Source organism: Carassius auratus, chromosome 6 (genome assembly GCF_003368295.1).
Source record: "Carassius auratus strain Wakin chromosome 6, ASM336829v1, whole genome shotgun sequence".
In the NCBI taxonomy this organism is placed as follows: Eukaryota; Metazoa; Chordata; class Actinopteri; order Cypriniformes; family Cyprinidae; genus Carassius; species Carassius auratus.
The window spans coordinates 7,644,540-7,661,220 of NC_039248.1; the positions used below are offsets into that span (position 1 = coordinate 7,644,540).

General features: G+C 35.1%; 1 protein-coding gene across 3 annotated transcripts; it reads right to left on the reverse strand.

The window, feature by feature from the left end:
* Window positions 1-2,672: 2,672 nt before the first annotated feature.
* Window positions 2,673-4,590, reverse strand: cryba2a (crystallin, beta A2a). Of its 3 annotated transcripts, none has more exons than XM_026255763.1 (5): window positions 4,549-4,580; window positions 3,782-3,971; window positions 3,446-3,587; window positions 3,044-3,186; window positions 2,673-2,922 (listed from the first exon to the last, which is right to left on the reverse strand). In XM_026255763.1, exons 2-5 carry the CDS (start codon window positions 3,940-3,942, stop codon window positions 2,775-2,777), a joined length of 594 nt encoding a protein of 197 aa, XP_026111548.1. In that variant the 5' UTR covers window positions 3,943-3,971; window positions 4,549-4,580; the 3' UTR covers window positions 2,673-2,774. The 3 variants fall into 3 exon arrangements, with proteins under 3 accessions (XP_026111548.1, XP_026111546.1, XP_026111547.1); XM_026255761.1 differs by having other exon boundaries at window positions 2,775-2,922; window positions 3,782-3,978; window positions 4,549-4,590; XM_026255762.1 differs by having other exon boundaries at window positions 2,775-2,922; window positions 3,782-3,968; window positions 4,549-4,572.
* Between the last annotated feature and the right edge of the window lie 12,091 nt (window positions 4,591-16,681).

Sequence of the window (16,681 nt, forward strand, 5' to 3'; positions counted from 1 at the left end):
ATTTGAGAGAAAAGTGAATGACAGACTGACACAATCATAACAAGGAATGATTCATGTGGGGTCATCAGCGCCCATGCCTTCTAGAACAGTGTTGCCATGGTAGCCAGCAGTGGCAGTAACAGCAGAGTGAGAAAAAAGAGTGAAAGATACAGGCAGCTGCGAAGGAGCAGGAAGAAGGAGGAACATCTAGTACTGTTCACAGCACAGAATAGAAAAGAACGGAACATGAGAACATGAATGGGGACATTATAATGATAGCTGTACAGCAGAGAGGAAAATAGGCTCTATAGTATGTTTTGGGGGCTGGTGGGCGGTAGTCATGATAGGTTGGTGGTAAGGGGGTGATTTGAGTTGTTTACAGCTGATTAAACTCTCCTGATGAAGAGACTTGTGTAATGACTGGTATAATTAGCGTAGCAACAGGTGCAGTGTTAGTTCTTTACAGTGCTGAGGCCTCATTCTGTCTTAACCAGGTTGGTGAGTCTGCATCACAATCCTTGGAAGCATTTCACCCATTTAAGTCACAATAGAATGTCTAGTATAATTTATTACAATCAATCATGTGCCTTTTCTATTTCAGAATGAGAATTACAAGTAATCTCAGAAGTAATCCACACAATGCTCATCCATCAGTTAATGTTTATGAAATGAAAATATGCGTGTAAACAAACAAAAAACAAATAAATCATTACAGTCCATAATCCTATAACAGTACTTCCTCCCCAAATCAAAATAATTAACATATTTGTTTAGAATTTATTTCACCGGTACTTGATCTCTACAGATTTCTCTCCTGATGAGACAAAATTCTTTTTTCACTGGTGAATGCAATTTTATGCATACAGCAACATGTATACAATTTGAATGTCATGATGGATTTGTTCATTACAAACACACAGCTTTCTACTTCACAAGAAGCTAATTGATACACTGGAGTTGTTTAGATTACTTGTGGATTATTGTAATGTTTTTCCTCATATTTTAAAACTCCCATTCTGATGGCACCCATTTACTGCAGAGGATCTATTGATGGGGAGGTTTTGTTATGATACATTTCTCTAAATCTGTTCCAATTAAGAAACAAACTCATCTACTTCTTGGATGATCTGAGGGTAGAACATTTTCAGCAATTTTTTCATTTTTGAGTCAAATATCCAATTGCACTGGCACTGATGAAGAACAACATTTAGAACGAAATTTTAACTAAATTTAGTTGGGTTGGATAATGACACTATTGAGCTAAATAATGATTCTATTGTCTTCTCCTGAGCTGGTTGTAGCTGAAATGAACTTGTTTCATGACTGATGAACTATGCAACATTGAGCTTAATAATGACACTATTATCACCTGCAGAGAAATTTTAGAGATAAAACCAAGTATATATCAAGTGGAAATTGCAATAATAATAATAATAATAATAAAATATATTTTAATCTTTCTAACAACCTAAAATGTGTGACAATAGAACGTTTCAATGCAAAGAGCAATGCTGCTCTCATGTGGCAACATGGGAAATTTGCGATTTAATTATGATATAAGTTCGTCCTAATTTACAAATTAATATAATATAGTTAATAATATAATACAAACAGACATGTAAGCTAAGTTATGAAGTCCCAATCATAGCCTTTTGCTTAGCTAAACATTTTTATTTTAACATTATACGATTTTATATGTTGGTAATTACGAGACATGCTTAACTATATATATCTTTGTCTGCCTAGATACTGTATCTGTTGTATGAATTTTATTTTCTGAATCGTTCCAAGGACTTTTAAACAAAATACATAATAATTGTTAAACAAATAAAAATGTTAGAAACGTTTTAAAATTATTGCTGAACTGTGGTCTGCACCTATTGTATATATTCAAACAACCAGCAGATGGCGCTTAATGATCATTTAGTGTACTGTCAACCTGTTATCTCATAATATTTGAATGCGCCTCGCTAATCAAAATACTACATTTGCTAGCCCTTTGTAACCAATTGTGTTGTGCTGTTTTAAAGCCGCGGTAGCTGTGCTTCAGTCATGCGTGATGACTACATTTTCATATTCGCCTTAATTCTACTTAATTTTCTTATTTAACATAATTCAGTAAAAATCTATAGGAAACTTTTGTGAAGTTTAGAAATTAATGGGAAATATATTTCAAATACATAGATTTCAAATATTATGAATGGTTTGTTAGTTTTGCTCTCTATTATACAATTAGAATATGTCAGCACCGCGGACAGCTCTCGATGATTTACTTTGATTTATATATAGGATTTGATCAAATAAGGAGATTTAAACCAACTTCTATGTAGTATTCAAATAACCAGTGCCGAGTCATCATAAATAAACTGCTGGCAACATTGCACACAGTATAAACACTAACAGCCATCATCTCGTGCTTTTGTTTATTGAAAATAAAATACAATCCGACATGAACAATATACATTCTATGTCTGACATTAAGAAAGAGAAATAAAATAAAATAAAAATAAAATAAAATAAAATAAAATAAATCTCAAATCTAATCTAAAGATGTCTAATCTGAATTGAAAATCTATGTTAACAATATGCTAAATCTTTATACTGTAAATACAAAGGCTTGGATAGCCTTATAAGCTGTTGTAATGTTTTTTATAAAATAATAATAAATCAAAGGAATGGCGACAAGCACACTCTTTTTTTTCTGGAGTTTGAAAAAGCGTTTATTGTCTATTTAGTCTCATAATCACGCTGTCACTTGATACACAGTAGCCAATAGGAGAAGAGTGGGGGCGGACTTAGTGCTGAATTCTGCGGATTGATTGGATCTGATTGCTGTGGGCCTGGGTGCCATACTCATAGTATTTCCTGTATTCTCCCTGACGTCTGTCTCTCTCAAAGATATACTGGTATCCACGGTACCCTGGAAACTGGTAGCCCACCCAGCTGCAATAAATGCAAGAACAACATATTATTATTATTATTATTATTGAAATAAATCTCTCTGCAGAGAGAAGTAATACATATATAACTTATAGGCCTACAGAAGAAATGAAAGATAACTTACGCTCCAGAGTTAACTTTCATTGAAGGAACCTCCTTACTGCACCAGCCCATGCCTTGAAGAGAGGGGTAGTCATCGCACATCTCAAACTTGCGTCCCATCATGTCCTCACATTCATACAGGGTAATTTTACTGTCACTGTGGTTCTGGTAATGAAAGAGGACAAAAATTAGGACCATAAAGTATGTTTCGAAAGGTTTACATAAAGGTTTTAATAAAGGTTCAAATTATCTGTACATTTCATTGGAGCAGGTAGACTGTAGACCCATTATTTCTTTATCACACGTTGCCATTTTCAGTATATCGCAATACTGATTTTGTGATATTTCACAAACAAATCTGAATTATTCTTAAAACAAAAGGTACAGAAATGAGACACTTAAATGCATTAAATGCAAAACTCACAGCACACTTGATGGGTCTGAAGGAAAGCAGGTGCTCAGTGCGGTAGCTGCTGTTTCCGCTCCAGGCCTGATAGCAGGGATAATCTCCCTTCTCCAGGATGAACTGCTGACCCTGATACTCTGGGTACTCATAACCCACCCAGCTGCAAAAGTTATTCATATTATTTCCCAGAAACTATATTTACAAATATATACATAAAAATCAAGCTTTATATATATGTACATATTTATTAGAGAGAGACAGAGCAAACCTCTATTTGTAAAAAAAAAAAAAAAGTGCAGAAAATGTAAGTTTGAAAATGAGCTTTCACACACATACACACACACACACACTTACGGGCCGTTGTCCACCTTGATAGAGCGAATCTTTTGGAAATCCCTGTCCAGAATGTTTGGGCACTCCAGCATGAACTCACAGCGCTTGCCCTGGAAGTTTTCCTCTTCCCACACTGTGATCCTCCACTTCCCCTGCTGCTCCATCTGCTCTCGCTGATTCATGATGGCCGCCTGTCTGCACTCTCCAGCTACTGGCAACATTAAGGGATAAGGTTAACAATACAACAACACCTGCCCTGACAGATCACAATCATTACTATTCAACATTCAGGCCTAACCTATGACCTCAGTGTTTTACTTTAGCGTCAAGTTATCAAAAGAAAGATTACTGACAATGCAAGAAGGACCTTGTTTTAGGTCAGGTAAGAGTAAATGCATTTTGTACAATTAAGCCCTTTCAATTTAGCTGCGACAAGAGAAAGGGTCCCTTTCAGACACAGTCCTTTCTTTGCACTAAAACAACCAGAGAAAATCAATAGTTTAAGTTTGTCGTCATAGGTAATAGGGCCCCATGAATCCAGCAATGGCTGAAATGACTCAATTCCAACATTGTTTTGAAAATTAATTTAGTAACCACCAGAAATGGATGACTTTTCAGTCCATGGAAAGATTCACAAAAGGCCTCTATTTCCCGTCATTCATGACGATCCATGATGATTGTGTCCATTCAACACCAATGAGAATCAGTTTATCCATTTTAACAGTTAAATCCACTTTCTTGAAGTTTATGATGTTGATTTTGGCAGCATGACGGCGACCCATACTCACATGCAGTTTGTGGGAGAGATTTGGCGTAATTAGCGTTGGGGGTCGGTCCAATATGGGGTGTTTATATAGCTGCTGTCACTGCAGTTACTGCAGAATGTGCAGAGGGACTGCTAGCTCAGCAACATGTGTCAAAAGAGAGCTTAAGTCCTGTTATTGTCCAAAAGGGGCTTCAGTTTTCTGACTCATCAGAAAAAGCAAGGCCCAGCCATACAGTTTAACACAGACACATTTACACACTCTAAATACCCTTCCAATGTCCACTGACTGCAGATTCATGGGGTCCGCTCAAGAAATAGTAAAACAATGGCAGAAAGTTATTTGAATCACTGATTTTGCAGTTCGTAGGGAAGCTTGCTGATTATTTTGCTTCTTGTCAGTTGATGTTGCTCACGTTTAGAAGAAGAAATAATACTCTGCTGTTAAAGATATCAGACAACCATTCATCAATCTCAGCTAAAAGGTTTTTTCAGCAACTCTCAGTGTCATGAAAATCTTGTATTAATCCTGATGTTGTTGTTGTTTTTACAGTGGACCAGCCATCCATGATGTGCTATGCTCTCAGAGGTTCAGGAACATGATGCACTATTGTAAAAGTCCAAACAAAAGCTATTGTTGTTCAATAGCCCTCACCTTTTGTACAGATGGACTACAGATATTCATGTTTCATTTTTCTTCAAGCATGTTGTAATAAACCGAATTTGTTGAAGTGCTTTAAAAAAAAGAGCTTTTAGGATCTGTTCTAAAAGAACACAAAAATTCACACTAAGCTGAGAAAACATCAATTGCTTGCACAATTTGTATGCTGCTATTGTTTATACATCTGCTATATGGGTGTTTCTATACCTTTCATGTCCTAAAGGCTAATATATATTACTTATTAATCACATTAAAATTGTCTTGGAAGCCTTAATGCCTATATAGTTTGCTTTTGCCACTTTTCAAATGCCTTCTACGAATAGATTTAGTTTTACCTTTGTCCCAAACCTAGACTTTAAATCTAATGAAAATCTGTTATTATTACATATTGAAAATATGAATATATATAAAGAGAAAAAAACTTTAATAATTTATTTTGTGTCATGTTGCTTACAGGGTTGGAATCAAGGTGCACGGAGACGAAGAAGATATACGCAGGACAGTATTTTGATGATCCAAAACACAGTTAACAGGGCAGGCAGGAAACACATAGCACGGACGAAATGATGTTAACATCGGGAATCAACGGAATCAAGGGACACTGACACAAATGAGGGTAATTAACCAGACACACCTAAACCAAATATCACAATCAGACATGAGGGAAAAACAAGGTCAAGGACAGCATATGGGGAAAAAACACAACAAAACAGGTCTGACATATATGAATTGCGGCCGTCCCACAGTGCCATAAGAAATAATGGTTCTAAAAGTTCAAAACTACAGGTGTAATTGGTTCCCAAAAAGACCATACTTGAGATTAAATATGAGACATGTTATGTGTTAAGAGTAAAAATCTTGCGCACAGCACTTTCTAGTTTCGTTGCTGCTATGTAACAACCTGCACTGTTGAACTTCACTTCAAATTCTTCTCTGTACATACCTCAGCGTATTTCTCATTTGTAAATTCCTGTTTCTTAAAATATTTATTATATATTCTCCTTTCTAAGACTATTGTGTGATGCCCTGTACTCTCAGGGTCTTTATTTTATTTTGTTCAGTCCTATTATCTTATCTTATATCTTATGTTTATTGCTTTATCTGACTTACACTTGTCTAAATTTGCAATCTATGGAGTGGACCTAACTTCCATTTCATTAGTGGTTATGTATCATATATATATATATATATAACTGAGAATGTGACAAAAAAAAATCTTGAATCTTGAATTTTCTCTTGTTAGTATATGTTTAATTGTGTATCATTTAAAATAAGTTGTAATTCTGCCAAATTATTTAACTGTTTTTAGGCTACATAAAAATGCAGCTATGAGACAAAGGAATAATTATATATTATAATTTTTATAGCTAGCTTTTAGTGAATAGTTTTCATTTTTAAATCATGTAAATGGATGTTACACGACAGAACAGGCATAAATGAGGTTCTCTTCTACACAAGCTTTCTACAACCACCAAAAATGCAAGCAAAAAACAAACATTGTGCAGATTGGGACATTACATAGGCCTACATTTACTTTTAGAATTGTATGTGTGAATTTATACTGGTTTTGAATACATTGTGATGATCATGTATCATGGATTATATGGTTATAGAAATAAGTGAGAAGTGTTTCTATGCTTCTGTGAGTGTGAGACAGAGCAAGCTTAGTCAAGGCCGCAGGCTAATCACATCTTTCCTTGCATCACTACAGCATTCATTTCACAGTAAAATTAGTCCATTTACATTACAGGCCAGCCTACTCTCTCAGATAACCATTCAAAGTAGCACAGTGAGTCAGCCAGGTCTTTATGAACCAGATTAAAACAAGATAGTTAGTGCTTAAAATGTGGGGTAAAATTTTGCAAAATTAGTAGTAGTATAGCACGTACACTACTGGTCAAAAGGTAGAATAATTAAGATTTTTTTAATTCTGTAATTGAAAGAATTATCTTACGCTCATAAAAATGTATTTAATAAATTACAATACAGTGACTACAGTTTAAAATTACTGTTTTATTTTTCAGTATATATAAAAATCCAATTTATTCCTCTGATGGCAAAGCTGAATTTTTAGCAGACATTATCCTTCAGAAATCCTTCTAATATGATAAGTTGGTGCTCAAGAAATACTCCTTTTTATTATCAATGATAAAAACAATTTTGCTGCTTAATGTTTTTGTGAAAACATCACAGGATTAAATCACATTTTAAATATGTTCAAATTATGAATTGTTTCTTTAAAATGGAATAGTATTTCACAGTTTTTACAGGATTTGTATGAAATAAATTGTGAGCATATAAGTGACTTCCTTCAAAAACATTAAAAAAGTTGTAGAATAATTAATAGTATACATAAACACTCTCTTATTACCCTGAGAATCATTCACTCCACCCACTCTTGGAGAGAATCCCGGGCTGACACATGTAGTCTGAATGAACTATATGGAGCTCAGTGTTCCAGGACCATCACCTGCTTCTCACTTCCCCAGTCATTCAGCCATTACACAGAACAAACAGGTAGTGTTTACACATCTGCCCCCACTCCTGCTGTCTGCGTGCTACACCCTACGCCTGTGTGTGTGATGAATGTTTATTAGTGTGTATCTCATTCTGTGTGTGAACGACAGGGTCAGTTAGTATGCAAGCACTGTGTGCGTGTGTGTGTGTGTGTGTGTGTGTGCGTGTGCGTGTGTGTCTCTTTCATAAATCCATCTGTTCCATAGTAACACTCTTCGTCCCCTGTTCTTTCTGCATCTCTATGAGATGGCATTAGCATCCTCATGTTGTCAGGTAGACTTTGGAAAACAAGAGCTGTCTGGATGACGCACATCTCCAGGGCTGTTAACCAGTCACCTGTCCATGGAACTATATTAGGTGAAGTTTACACACACCTTGAATATAATATCCACCATACAGACACGCAGCACAACAGTTACACCAATTTCACTGCCAAATTTCTCATTTGCATTCATTTCAAAGATTCTATCTTTTATGTAAATGCAACAGACAAAGAAGTTGCAGTATGGATATGTTTACTGGAATGGATAATGGATAAGAAACAACATATACAGAGTATATATATATATATGTTTTTGGATTTTCTTATAGACAGTGACAAAACCGGTGCCTTTTTCTGCATGTAGTACAAAGCTGAGGGCTAAAACCACCTGCCACATGTTCACTAGCACCATGGAAACTAATCCTGCTCTGTGTGTGACAAACAGGCCTTGACAGCTAAAACTCAGACATCTGCATCACCAACAAATATGCTGTGACTCTCACCTAGGGTCTTTGTTTGAGTGTGTGTAGTTAGTGTGTTTTCGTGTTTGTTTGCAGTTGTGTGTGTTTCTGTCACATGTACGTTTTATTAGTAACAGTATATTCATATATAAAATGCACATTTTGAAAAAAGAAAAAAAACTAATTTGGGGCTGACATTTAAAGACATTTATAATGTTACAAAGGATTGCTGTTTTGAAATTTGAAATGCTGTTTTGCACTTTATATTCATCACAGAATCCAAAGGGGAAAATGTTTCACAGTTTGCATACAAATATTAGTCAGCGCAATCACATTCACCAAAAATTTTTGAACACAGCATATTAAAATTATTTCTGTAGGATCATGTGACACAGAAGACCTTAATAATGGCTGTTTATTCACCATCACAAAAATAAGTTATTATGATATAATTCATTATTTCACAATATATCCATTGTATTTCTGATCAAATAAATGCCTGGGATAAAATAATTTTAACACACAAATATGCTCAATATTAAGTCATGCAATATAAATCATGTTTTTTTTAAATGTAGTTTAAATGTCCAAATGTGTTTTTGAGACTTGTATGTAAAGGGCTTGGCTTGTCCATGTGTTCTATGTGGGTGTGTTTATGTTTGTTTGACAGATCAGTCAGTAAACTGGCCAAACAAAAGATCCTTCTAATTGCTTTGGGCATATTGAATGTTGACCTCAATATTTCTCAGTCTAATTGGTGATATTGAAGATACTATTTTGTCCAATCACATGCTGTGAGGCAGCCTAAAGGCACTTGCATATTTCATTAGTGGTATTGTAATGGTCTTTGGCAGAAACACATGGCCCCTGGAGCCTCTTTAGTTGCAGTAAACTTCAGCATCATCAGAGTAGAGCATGAAATTTTGATCTAATAACTGCCTTCTGAATTCACATCTGCCATAAACGACACTGTTTTGCTTTCAGCTAAACTGCTTTTGTCTTATTACTATGCTTGTATAGTCTATGAGCTTTGTGCTAGGGCTTAATAGAAGCAACAGATGAGAATGAAAACATTGTGCCTCACACTAAAGATTTATGAAATGCATTTGTATGGTAAACACAGCAGAGAAGTGCTATAAAGGTGCACTACCAACCTAAATACAGCCACAGATGTTGAATGGCTTTATGTGTGTGGTATCCAGAAGAGTCAGGGTGGTAATGGTAATTAATTTGGCTTGAGAAATATGGATTCCAGGGTGACATAATGTGAGCCTGTGTGAAACAGCCAGAAGCAGATGGTCAGACTGATGGAGAGGGAAGAGAAGTCCATGCTCCTCTAGTTAATATTTTACCTGTTACCTATTAGAGCCGATTACCCATTACTCTTTCACATCAAACTCTCCACTGACTTTCCATAGTAACCATATGCCTCCACAGTTACCAGGCTAGCGTATGTGTGATAACTCAACATACAAACACTGAGGAGTTAACAAGAACTTTATTTTGCCATTACATCACTGCAGCATGAGAACTTCACCCACAATAATAAATGGCACAGTATATATCACAACAAACATGATGTTGGATAACAGCCGACATTGTAAATCATGACCATTGGAGAAGGCAAATTATCAGTTATGGCTCATTCGGTTGTTAAAGAATCTCACATCACATTTTGAGATACATTTTTTTTTCCATTAAAAAAAAAAACAATTCCAAACAAAAGAGCACAGCAGTTACTCTTGCTTCTAATCCCAAAATGTCCCAGATGTTTGGCACTGGAGAAATTCTGCACTTGCTTAACGCGAGCCGAACGAACAAAACTGAATCCACATGTATTGTGCGTGTGGCTCAACGTAAAGCAAATGCAGTTTATCCATCGTAATTCTGGGGGTGCAATGTGATAAACTCCAAAGTTAATGTAGAAAATGCTGTCAAAAATGTGAATCGGTAGCTTTTCGTTCATCTCATTTTTCAGGTGTTTTCCCTGCCCATTACCTGCAAATAAGGAAAACAGTTAAGGTATACCAAGTAGGATATTCTGGTATTATTGTATATGCATTTTAAGATTTAATACACTCATATTTACTTACAATAACATTTGTCCATCTATTTAGCTTTGCTGACATTTTCTACTTAAGTTTAATAGTTTTTAGAGATTTGGTAATTTAACTTTTACATTCAAACTGGTTTAAAAGAAAAGGCTGAAATTTTTGGTAATACTTTCATTTAACTTCACTAAATAGAACTAGGTTTAATTTACTTTACTAAAATGTTTAATTTCGACTTTTTTTTCAGTGCCCTTTATTAAAAAATAAAATGAACAGTAACAATATAACAATAGTTGATATTGTATGTATAGGCTATATCAAATTCTGATTTCAAATGAATTAGAAAAATATATTATGCAAAATACAAGCAGCATTCGTTTAAGTAACAGTAAAAAAAATAAGCATTTTACCCCAATATGTCTATGTATGGACCCAGGGAGAAAGATAATAATAATAAAATAAAAATAACAATAAAATAAAAAAAATCTTTGGATAGCATTAAAGCTTATTTTTGTTTTACCTGTCTTGCTCACCTCTGTCGTTTCACATCCAGGTTGCACTGTGGAAGGCCTCAGTCGACACGCTCGTTTCCGTACCTGCAGGTCCTATGAATCAGCCTGGCCAGTGACGGGTTTTTATAGTCGACAAAAATCATGCCCCCTGTCCTCTTCCCGCTGCTGTAAAGGTGCTGATCTCTCCACGCACCTGCCGCACTTTAGAGCAGTGCTAATGTTGACCGGGGGGCGGAGTGAGATGGCCCTGCTGCTGAAGTGTGGTTTAGGCCTCCAAGGCTTTAGATGCAAATTTCTTTTTAGCTACTTCTGCGATCTAACAAGATATGATATATATCGATATTTTATGCGGATCATCCGTGGTCGTAAGCGGTAGGCTACACGTTTTCGAATCATTCAGTCGCTGAATCATAACTAATAAGATGACAAGGAAGGACTTGCTGTTTCACGCAGGGCGGGTTTAATTTGCACAAAATTTACATGACACTTGCAAATGTCTCTTTTTTTCCTGATTCAGATCAGGCTCTGAAAAAGTAGTTACCGGATAGACGTCAACTATAATACTTCATAAAGCGATGTGCAAAGAAAATTATATAGCACCAGTCTCATATCCATTTAACGGGTAGAATAATGTTACATCAAATATGAGCTATATGCAATTACCCTACATGTAGCCTATCACATAAACAAGTGCAGTTAAGCTAAGATTAAATATGTAACTTCATTTCTTTTCTAAAATGAAATGTGATGAGATGAGATGTAGGCTATGTGTATCATCCAGAACCTACATTTATCTTCTCGCTTCAGTGATTGTTCCTGCTCAGTGCTTGTAGTAGGAATATGGCGCCATCATGTGTTGAACGATGGAAAAGACGTATTTCTGTGCGTCTACATGGCACACAAAATGAAAACTTTCAATTTATGTGTTTAAGAAACACGACTGTGTCGAGGCAATTTTCCATTTCAATTTTATATATTCAATTATGTATATATATATATATATATATATATATATATATATATATATATATATATATATATATATATATATATATATATATATATATATACACACCCCCACACACACACAGTTGCAATCAAAATTACTTAACCCCTCAGAGACTGCAGTACTTTACAAATACAAGCTTTTCTGAAGATCCAAGATAAAATTAAAATTGCATCCATAACAGTTCATTGGCATATTAAAATGATATTGTCAATATATAATGTAATATTTTTGAGTTATAAGATTTTTTAATAAAAATGCTATGTCATAATTATTCAACCCCTATTCAACATTGCTGTTTTTTTACCATGCAAATAATCACTTATTTGCATGGTAGGGAATAAAACAGTCTCAAAACACAATTAAGACTTTAGAAACTCTATATATTTAAAAAAAAAAAAGAATTAGCTTGAGCTGTTACACATACATACAGTTAGCCCATGCATGTGCTGAAGTTGAGCAGCAAAAATGTCAACAGAGATCTCACACAAGCTAAAGAGAATAAATATTGTATTACTTTAGAAAGGCTAAGGCTATATGAAGATTTCTAAGACATTGAAAGTTCCTAGAGACACAGTTTTCCCTTATGAAACAAAAATATTTTGCTGTATATTGGAAAATATCATGTAATATATTAGGCATATATTCTTATACATATTTATTTTTTCCAATATATTGCAATATATTGGAAACTGGAACTTTTGAAACTTTTTGGACCCATGGATCAGCGGTATATCTGCTGCAAAACAGGCAAAGCCCATAAGCAGAAGAACACCATCTCCATCGTCAAACTTGGAAGTGGATCAGTCCTGATATGGGGTTTCTTAACTGTAGCAGGAAGTATCATGACTGTATGAAGGACATCATGGATTCTTTGAAGTATCAGGCCATTTTGACAAGAATTGTGAGTCCTTTGGTGCAAAGACCGAAGCTGATGATCAATGGACTTTCCTGCAGGACAGTCATCCCAAAGTACACATCAGAATCTACTTCTGCTTGGCTCAGTGATCAGATATAGAATGTTCTTGAGTGGCCTGTTCAGTTTCCAGAATTTAATTCTCATTGAAAATATCTAGTTGAATTTAAAGAAAGCAGTGGTCAATGTGAAAACCAAAGATTATCAGTGATCTGGAAGCATTTTCAGGCGATGAATGGGTCAAGACTGTAGTAGAGAGGTGACAGAAGCAGCTTCTAAGCACTTATAGACAGCGCTCATTGGTGATTTTAAAGAATAAAAGATTCTGCACAAAATTTGAGTTTTTGGGGGTTGAATAATTTTGAACATAAATGTTTAGAGCCAATTTGAATTTCATCATGAAAAAGGTCTACATTCATACATTCATTCTGGGTTGGCTGTAGACTGCAACAACGAAGATAAAATAATATCTTACATGCTATCTGAATTGTTTTTCTCCATCTTTTACACAAGAGGTCATAAATAGACTTCAGATCAAATTTTCTAGACAAACTCTTATACATTTTAAGAAATATCCAATGAGGATCCAATTAATCCTGCAATTTGTAAGTTAACTATCTACAGGTGCATCTAAAAAAATTGAATATCACGGAAAATGTCTTTATTTTTTGTCATTTGATTTAAATAGCAAACTTTCTTATATTCTAAATTCCAAAAAAAAAAAAAAAAATTTTTTATTATTCTGATGGTTACAACTTACAGCTTAGGAAAATGTACAATTCAGTCTCTCAAAAAAAAGAATATTCCATTTTGAGCTTGATTAGTTTGATTAATTTTGAGTATAAAAACTGGGTACCTCTTGGGCTAGTTTAGAACATGCAAGACTACTGACTTGGCAATAGTGCAGAAGACAATCATCAATACCCTCCACAAGGAGGGTAAGCCACAGAAGGTCATTGCTGAAAGAGCTGGCTGTTCAGAGAGTGCTGTATTAAATTATATTCATAGACTGGAAAGAAAAAGTGTGGTAGGAAAGGTGCACAAGCAACAGGGATGACCACAGCCTTGGGAAGATTGTCAGGAAAAGCTCATTCGAGAACTTGGAAGAGCTTCACAAGGAGTGGACTGAAGCTGGAGTCAGTGCATCAAGAGTCACCAGGCTCAGACATCTTCAGAAAAAGGGCTACAGCTGTCACTTTCCTAGAACAAAGCTACTCCTGAACTAGAAAAAAAGTCAGAAGCATTTCCCCTGGGCTAGGGAGAAAAAGTACTGGACTGTTGCTCAGTGGTCCAAAGTACTATTTTCAGATGAAAGTAAATTTAACATTTCATTTGGAAATCAAGGTCTGGAGTCTGGAGGAAGAGTGGAGAGGCACAGAATCCAAAGTCCAGTGTGAAGTTTCTGAAGTCAGTCATGATTTGGGGTGCCGTGACGTCTGCTGGTGTTGGTCCATTTGTGTTTTATCAAAGTCCAAAGTCAATGCAGCTATCTACCAGGAGATTTTGAAGCACTTTATGCTTTTATCTGCTGACAAGCTTTATGGAGATGCTGATTTCATTTTCATTAGCAGGACTTTAGCACTTGCCCACAGTCCCTTCCACGTGGTTTGATGACCATGATATTACTGTGCTTGATTGGACAGCCAACTCACCTGACCTGAACCTCACAGAGAATCTATGGGATATTGTGAAGAGGAAGATAAGTAACATCTGTCAAACAATACAGAGGAGCTGAAGGCCGCTGTCAAAGCAACCTGGGCTTCAGCAATGCCTCAGCGGTGCCACAGGCTGATCGCCTCCATGCCACGCCAATATGTAATTCGTACAAAATGAACCAAACCAAAAATAAACCAAAACCCAACCAAATATTGAGTGCATAATTAAAGTGCTTTGGAGATCTTGAACATTACTGTTTTGTAAGTCTTTTTTGATTGATCTTTGAGAACATATTAAATTAGTTTGATCCTGAATTTTTAATTTTCCTAAGTAAGTCATAACCATCAGAATTAAAACAAAAAAACTCTTGAAATATTTCAGTTTGTGTGTAATGAATCTAGAATATAAGAAAGTTAGCTTTTTTAATTCAATTGCAAAAAAAAAACAAAAAAAAAACTTTTCTATAATATTTTAATTTCTTTAGATGTACCTGTATAACCAAAGCAAATGTTGATAAACTGCACATTAATCCTTCCTGATACCTGATATTCCTTCCCTCAGTATCCTAAGCTGGAATGAAAATTATTTACACATTTTCCCAGTTTTACCACATCTTATTTTTTTTGAGCAATGGAAAATTAGAAACACAGTAAACTGCTATAAAGATTTATTTTCAGTAAGCTGACAATGCTGGTAAGGCAGCTGTTAATTTGTATACAGAGGGTCAAATCTTTCTCTCAGACCTGCTCTGAATTCCTACATATTCAAGTACCAACAACAAATTGCATGAAATTCTTCAAATGTATTTATTTATTTATTTATACCCCTTTCACTGAGGAGGTTTGATCGAGTGGTATAAGCCAAATATTCTTTAGGTTATTTAAGACCAAAATGTGCATTTTCCTTCAACATGCAGAATGTTCAGCACAGTTTCCCTTCCAAAACAATGTGTTCTCCTTTTCTCAGACATGTTCGTTGGCTTTTAATGTAAAATGGTCACAATTTTACTTAGTAAGCTATAAAATATGTGCAATTAAAACATCTTGTTTAATTCTACTGTACTATTTTGAACAGCATGCTTGTTTTAAAATTAACCCTACGTATATAACAGTTGTCACCATGAGAATGGTTTTACATTACATTTAAATCTTTGGTTACTTACTACTCAAACAATGGACATTTAAAACCAGTTCAAGTTCATTTATATGATGATTTGGAGAAGGAGAGTATTCATAGTCGGTGTGTTGATCCAGATTAACTACATTGCAAACTTAAGAATTATTTTTCATACTTTTGCTCGCAATTACTCTGTGTTCTGCTGGGATGTCGGATCTGCCCAGATTCATATTTGTAGTCCAAACTATATGGGACACATATTTCTTTGTCTAAGTTTTAGCTTTATGTTCCCTACATAACTTGTTTTAATTTCTCAGTTTGAACTTGAGCATTTGAGCTTCATTAACAACAAATCAATATTCCATAAATGAAATGTGTCCCCTCTTATAAACAATCTCCTATGCCGATTTGCAGTTTGTATTAAAGTGACTTACCACACATTCTTGTTCTAAAATAATTAAATTAAATATATTAATTCATTTTAATTAATCATCACCAACTTTTCCTATGACTATGTCTAGTAATCACCTAACCTACATTACTGATATCATTATAAGATTAAGGACAAAAATTACCAGTCATAAATTACAAACAATAGCATTTATAATTATATCAACACTTAGTCCTAATTTGAGTAAATCTAATGAAAACTCTCACAAACCCATCACACAGATGGATACTTCTGCTAAGCTTAAACCATTAGTTAATTTTTGTTATGGTGCCTTGATCTTCTCACTAGCCTCATGAACGTTCCATCTTCACCAGGGTGACACTTTTCTGAGCTGTGTCTCACTTTCTTCAAGTGCGGGGCTGCTAAAACTGAATGGTGTAGTTAAAGTTGAGAAACTTGAATGCAGGTGTTTCAATCTCCGACCATTTTGCTGAGCATTTTAAATCTTTTCCTAAGATCAACTCAGCACATTTATTGGTCCTCATTGATGGAGTGAATTAAACCCTGGCATTGATAGAGCTGCTGAAACCTGTAAATGAAGACCTTAAG

Bases quoted from the DNA above. Each gene is read 5' to 3' on its own strand.
- cryba2a (XM_026255763.1), bottom strand. From the start codon at position 3,942: ATGAATCAGCGAGAGCAGATGGAGCAGCAGGGGAAGTGGAGGATCACA. The intron at 3,187-3,445 runs GTGAGTTTTGCA...TTTCATTACCAG, and splicing joins TCAGACCCATCAAGTGTGCT to AACCACAGTGACAGTAAAAT. The intron at 2,923-3,043 runs GTAAGTTATCTT...CATTTATTGCAG, and splicing joins ATGAAAGTTAACTCTGGAGC to CTGGGTGGGCTACCAGTTTC.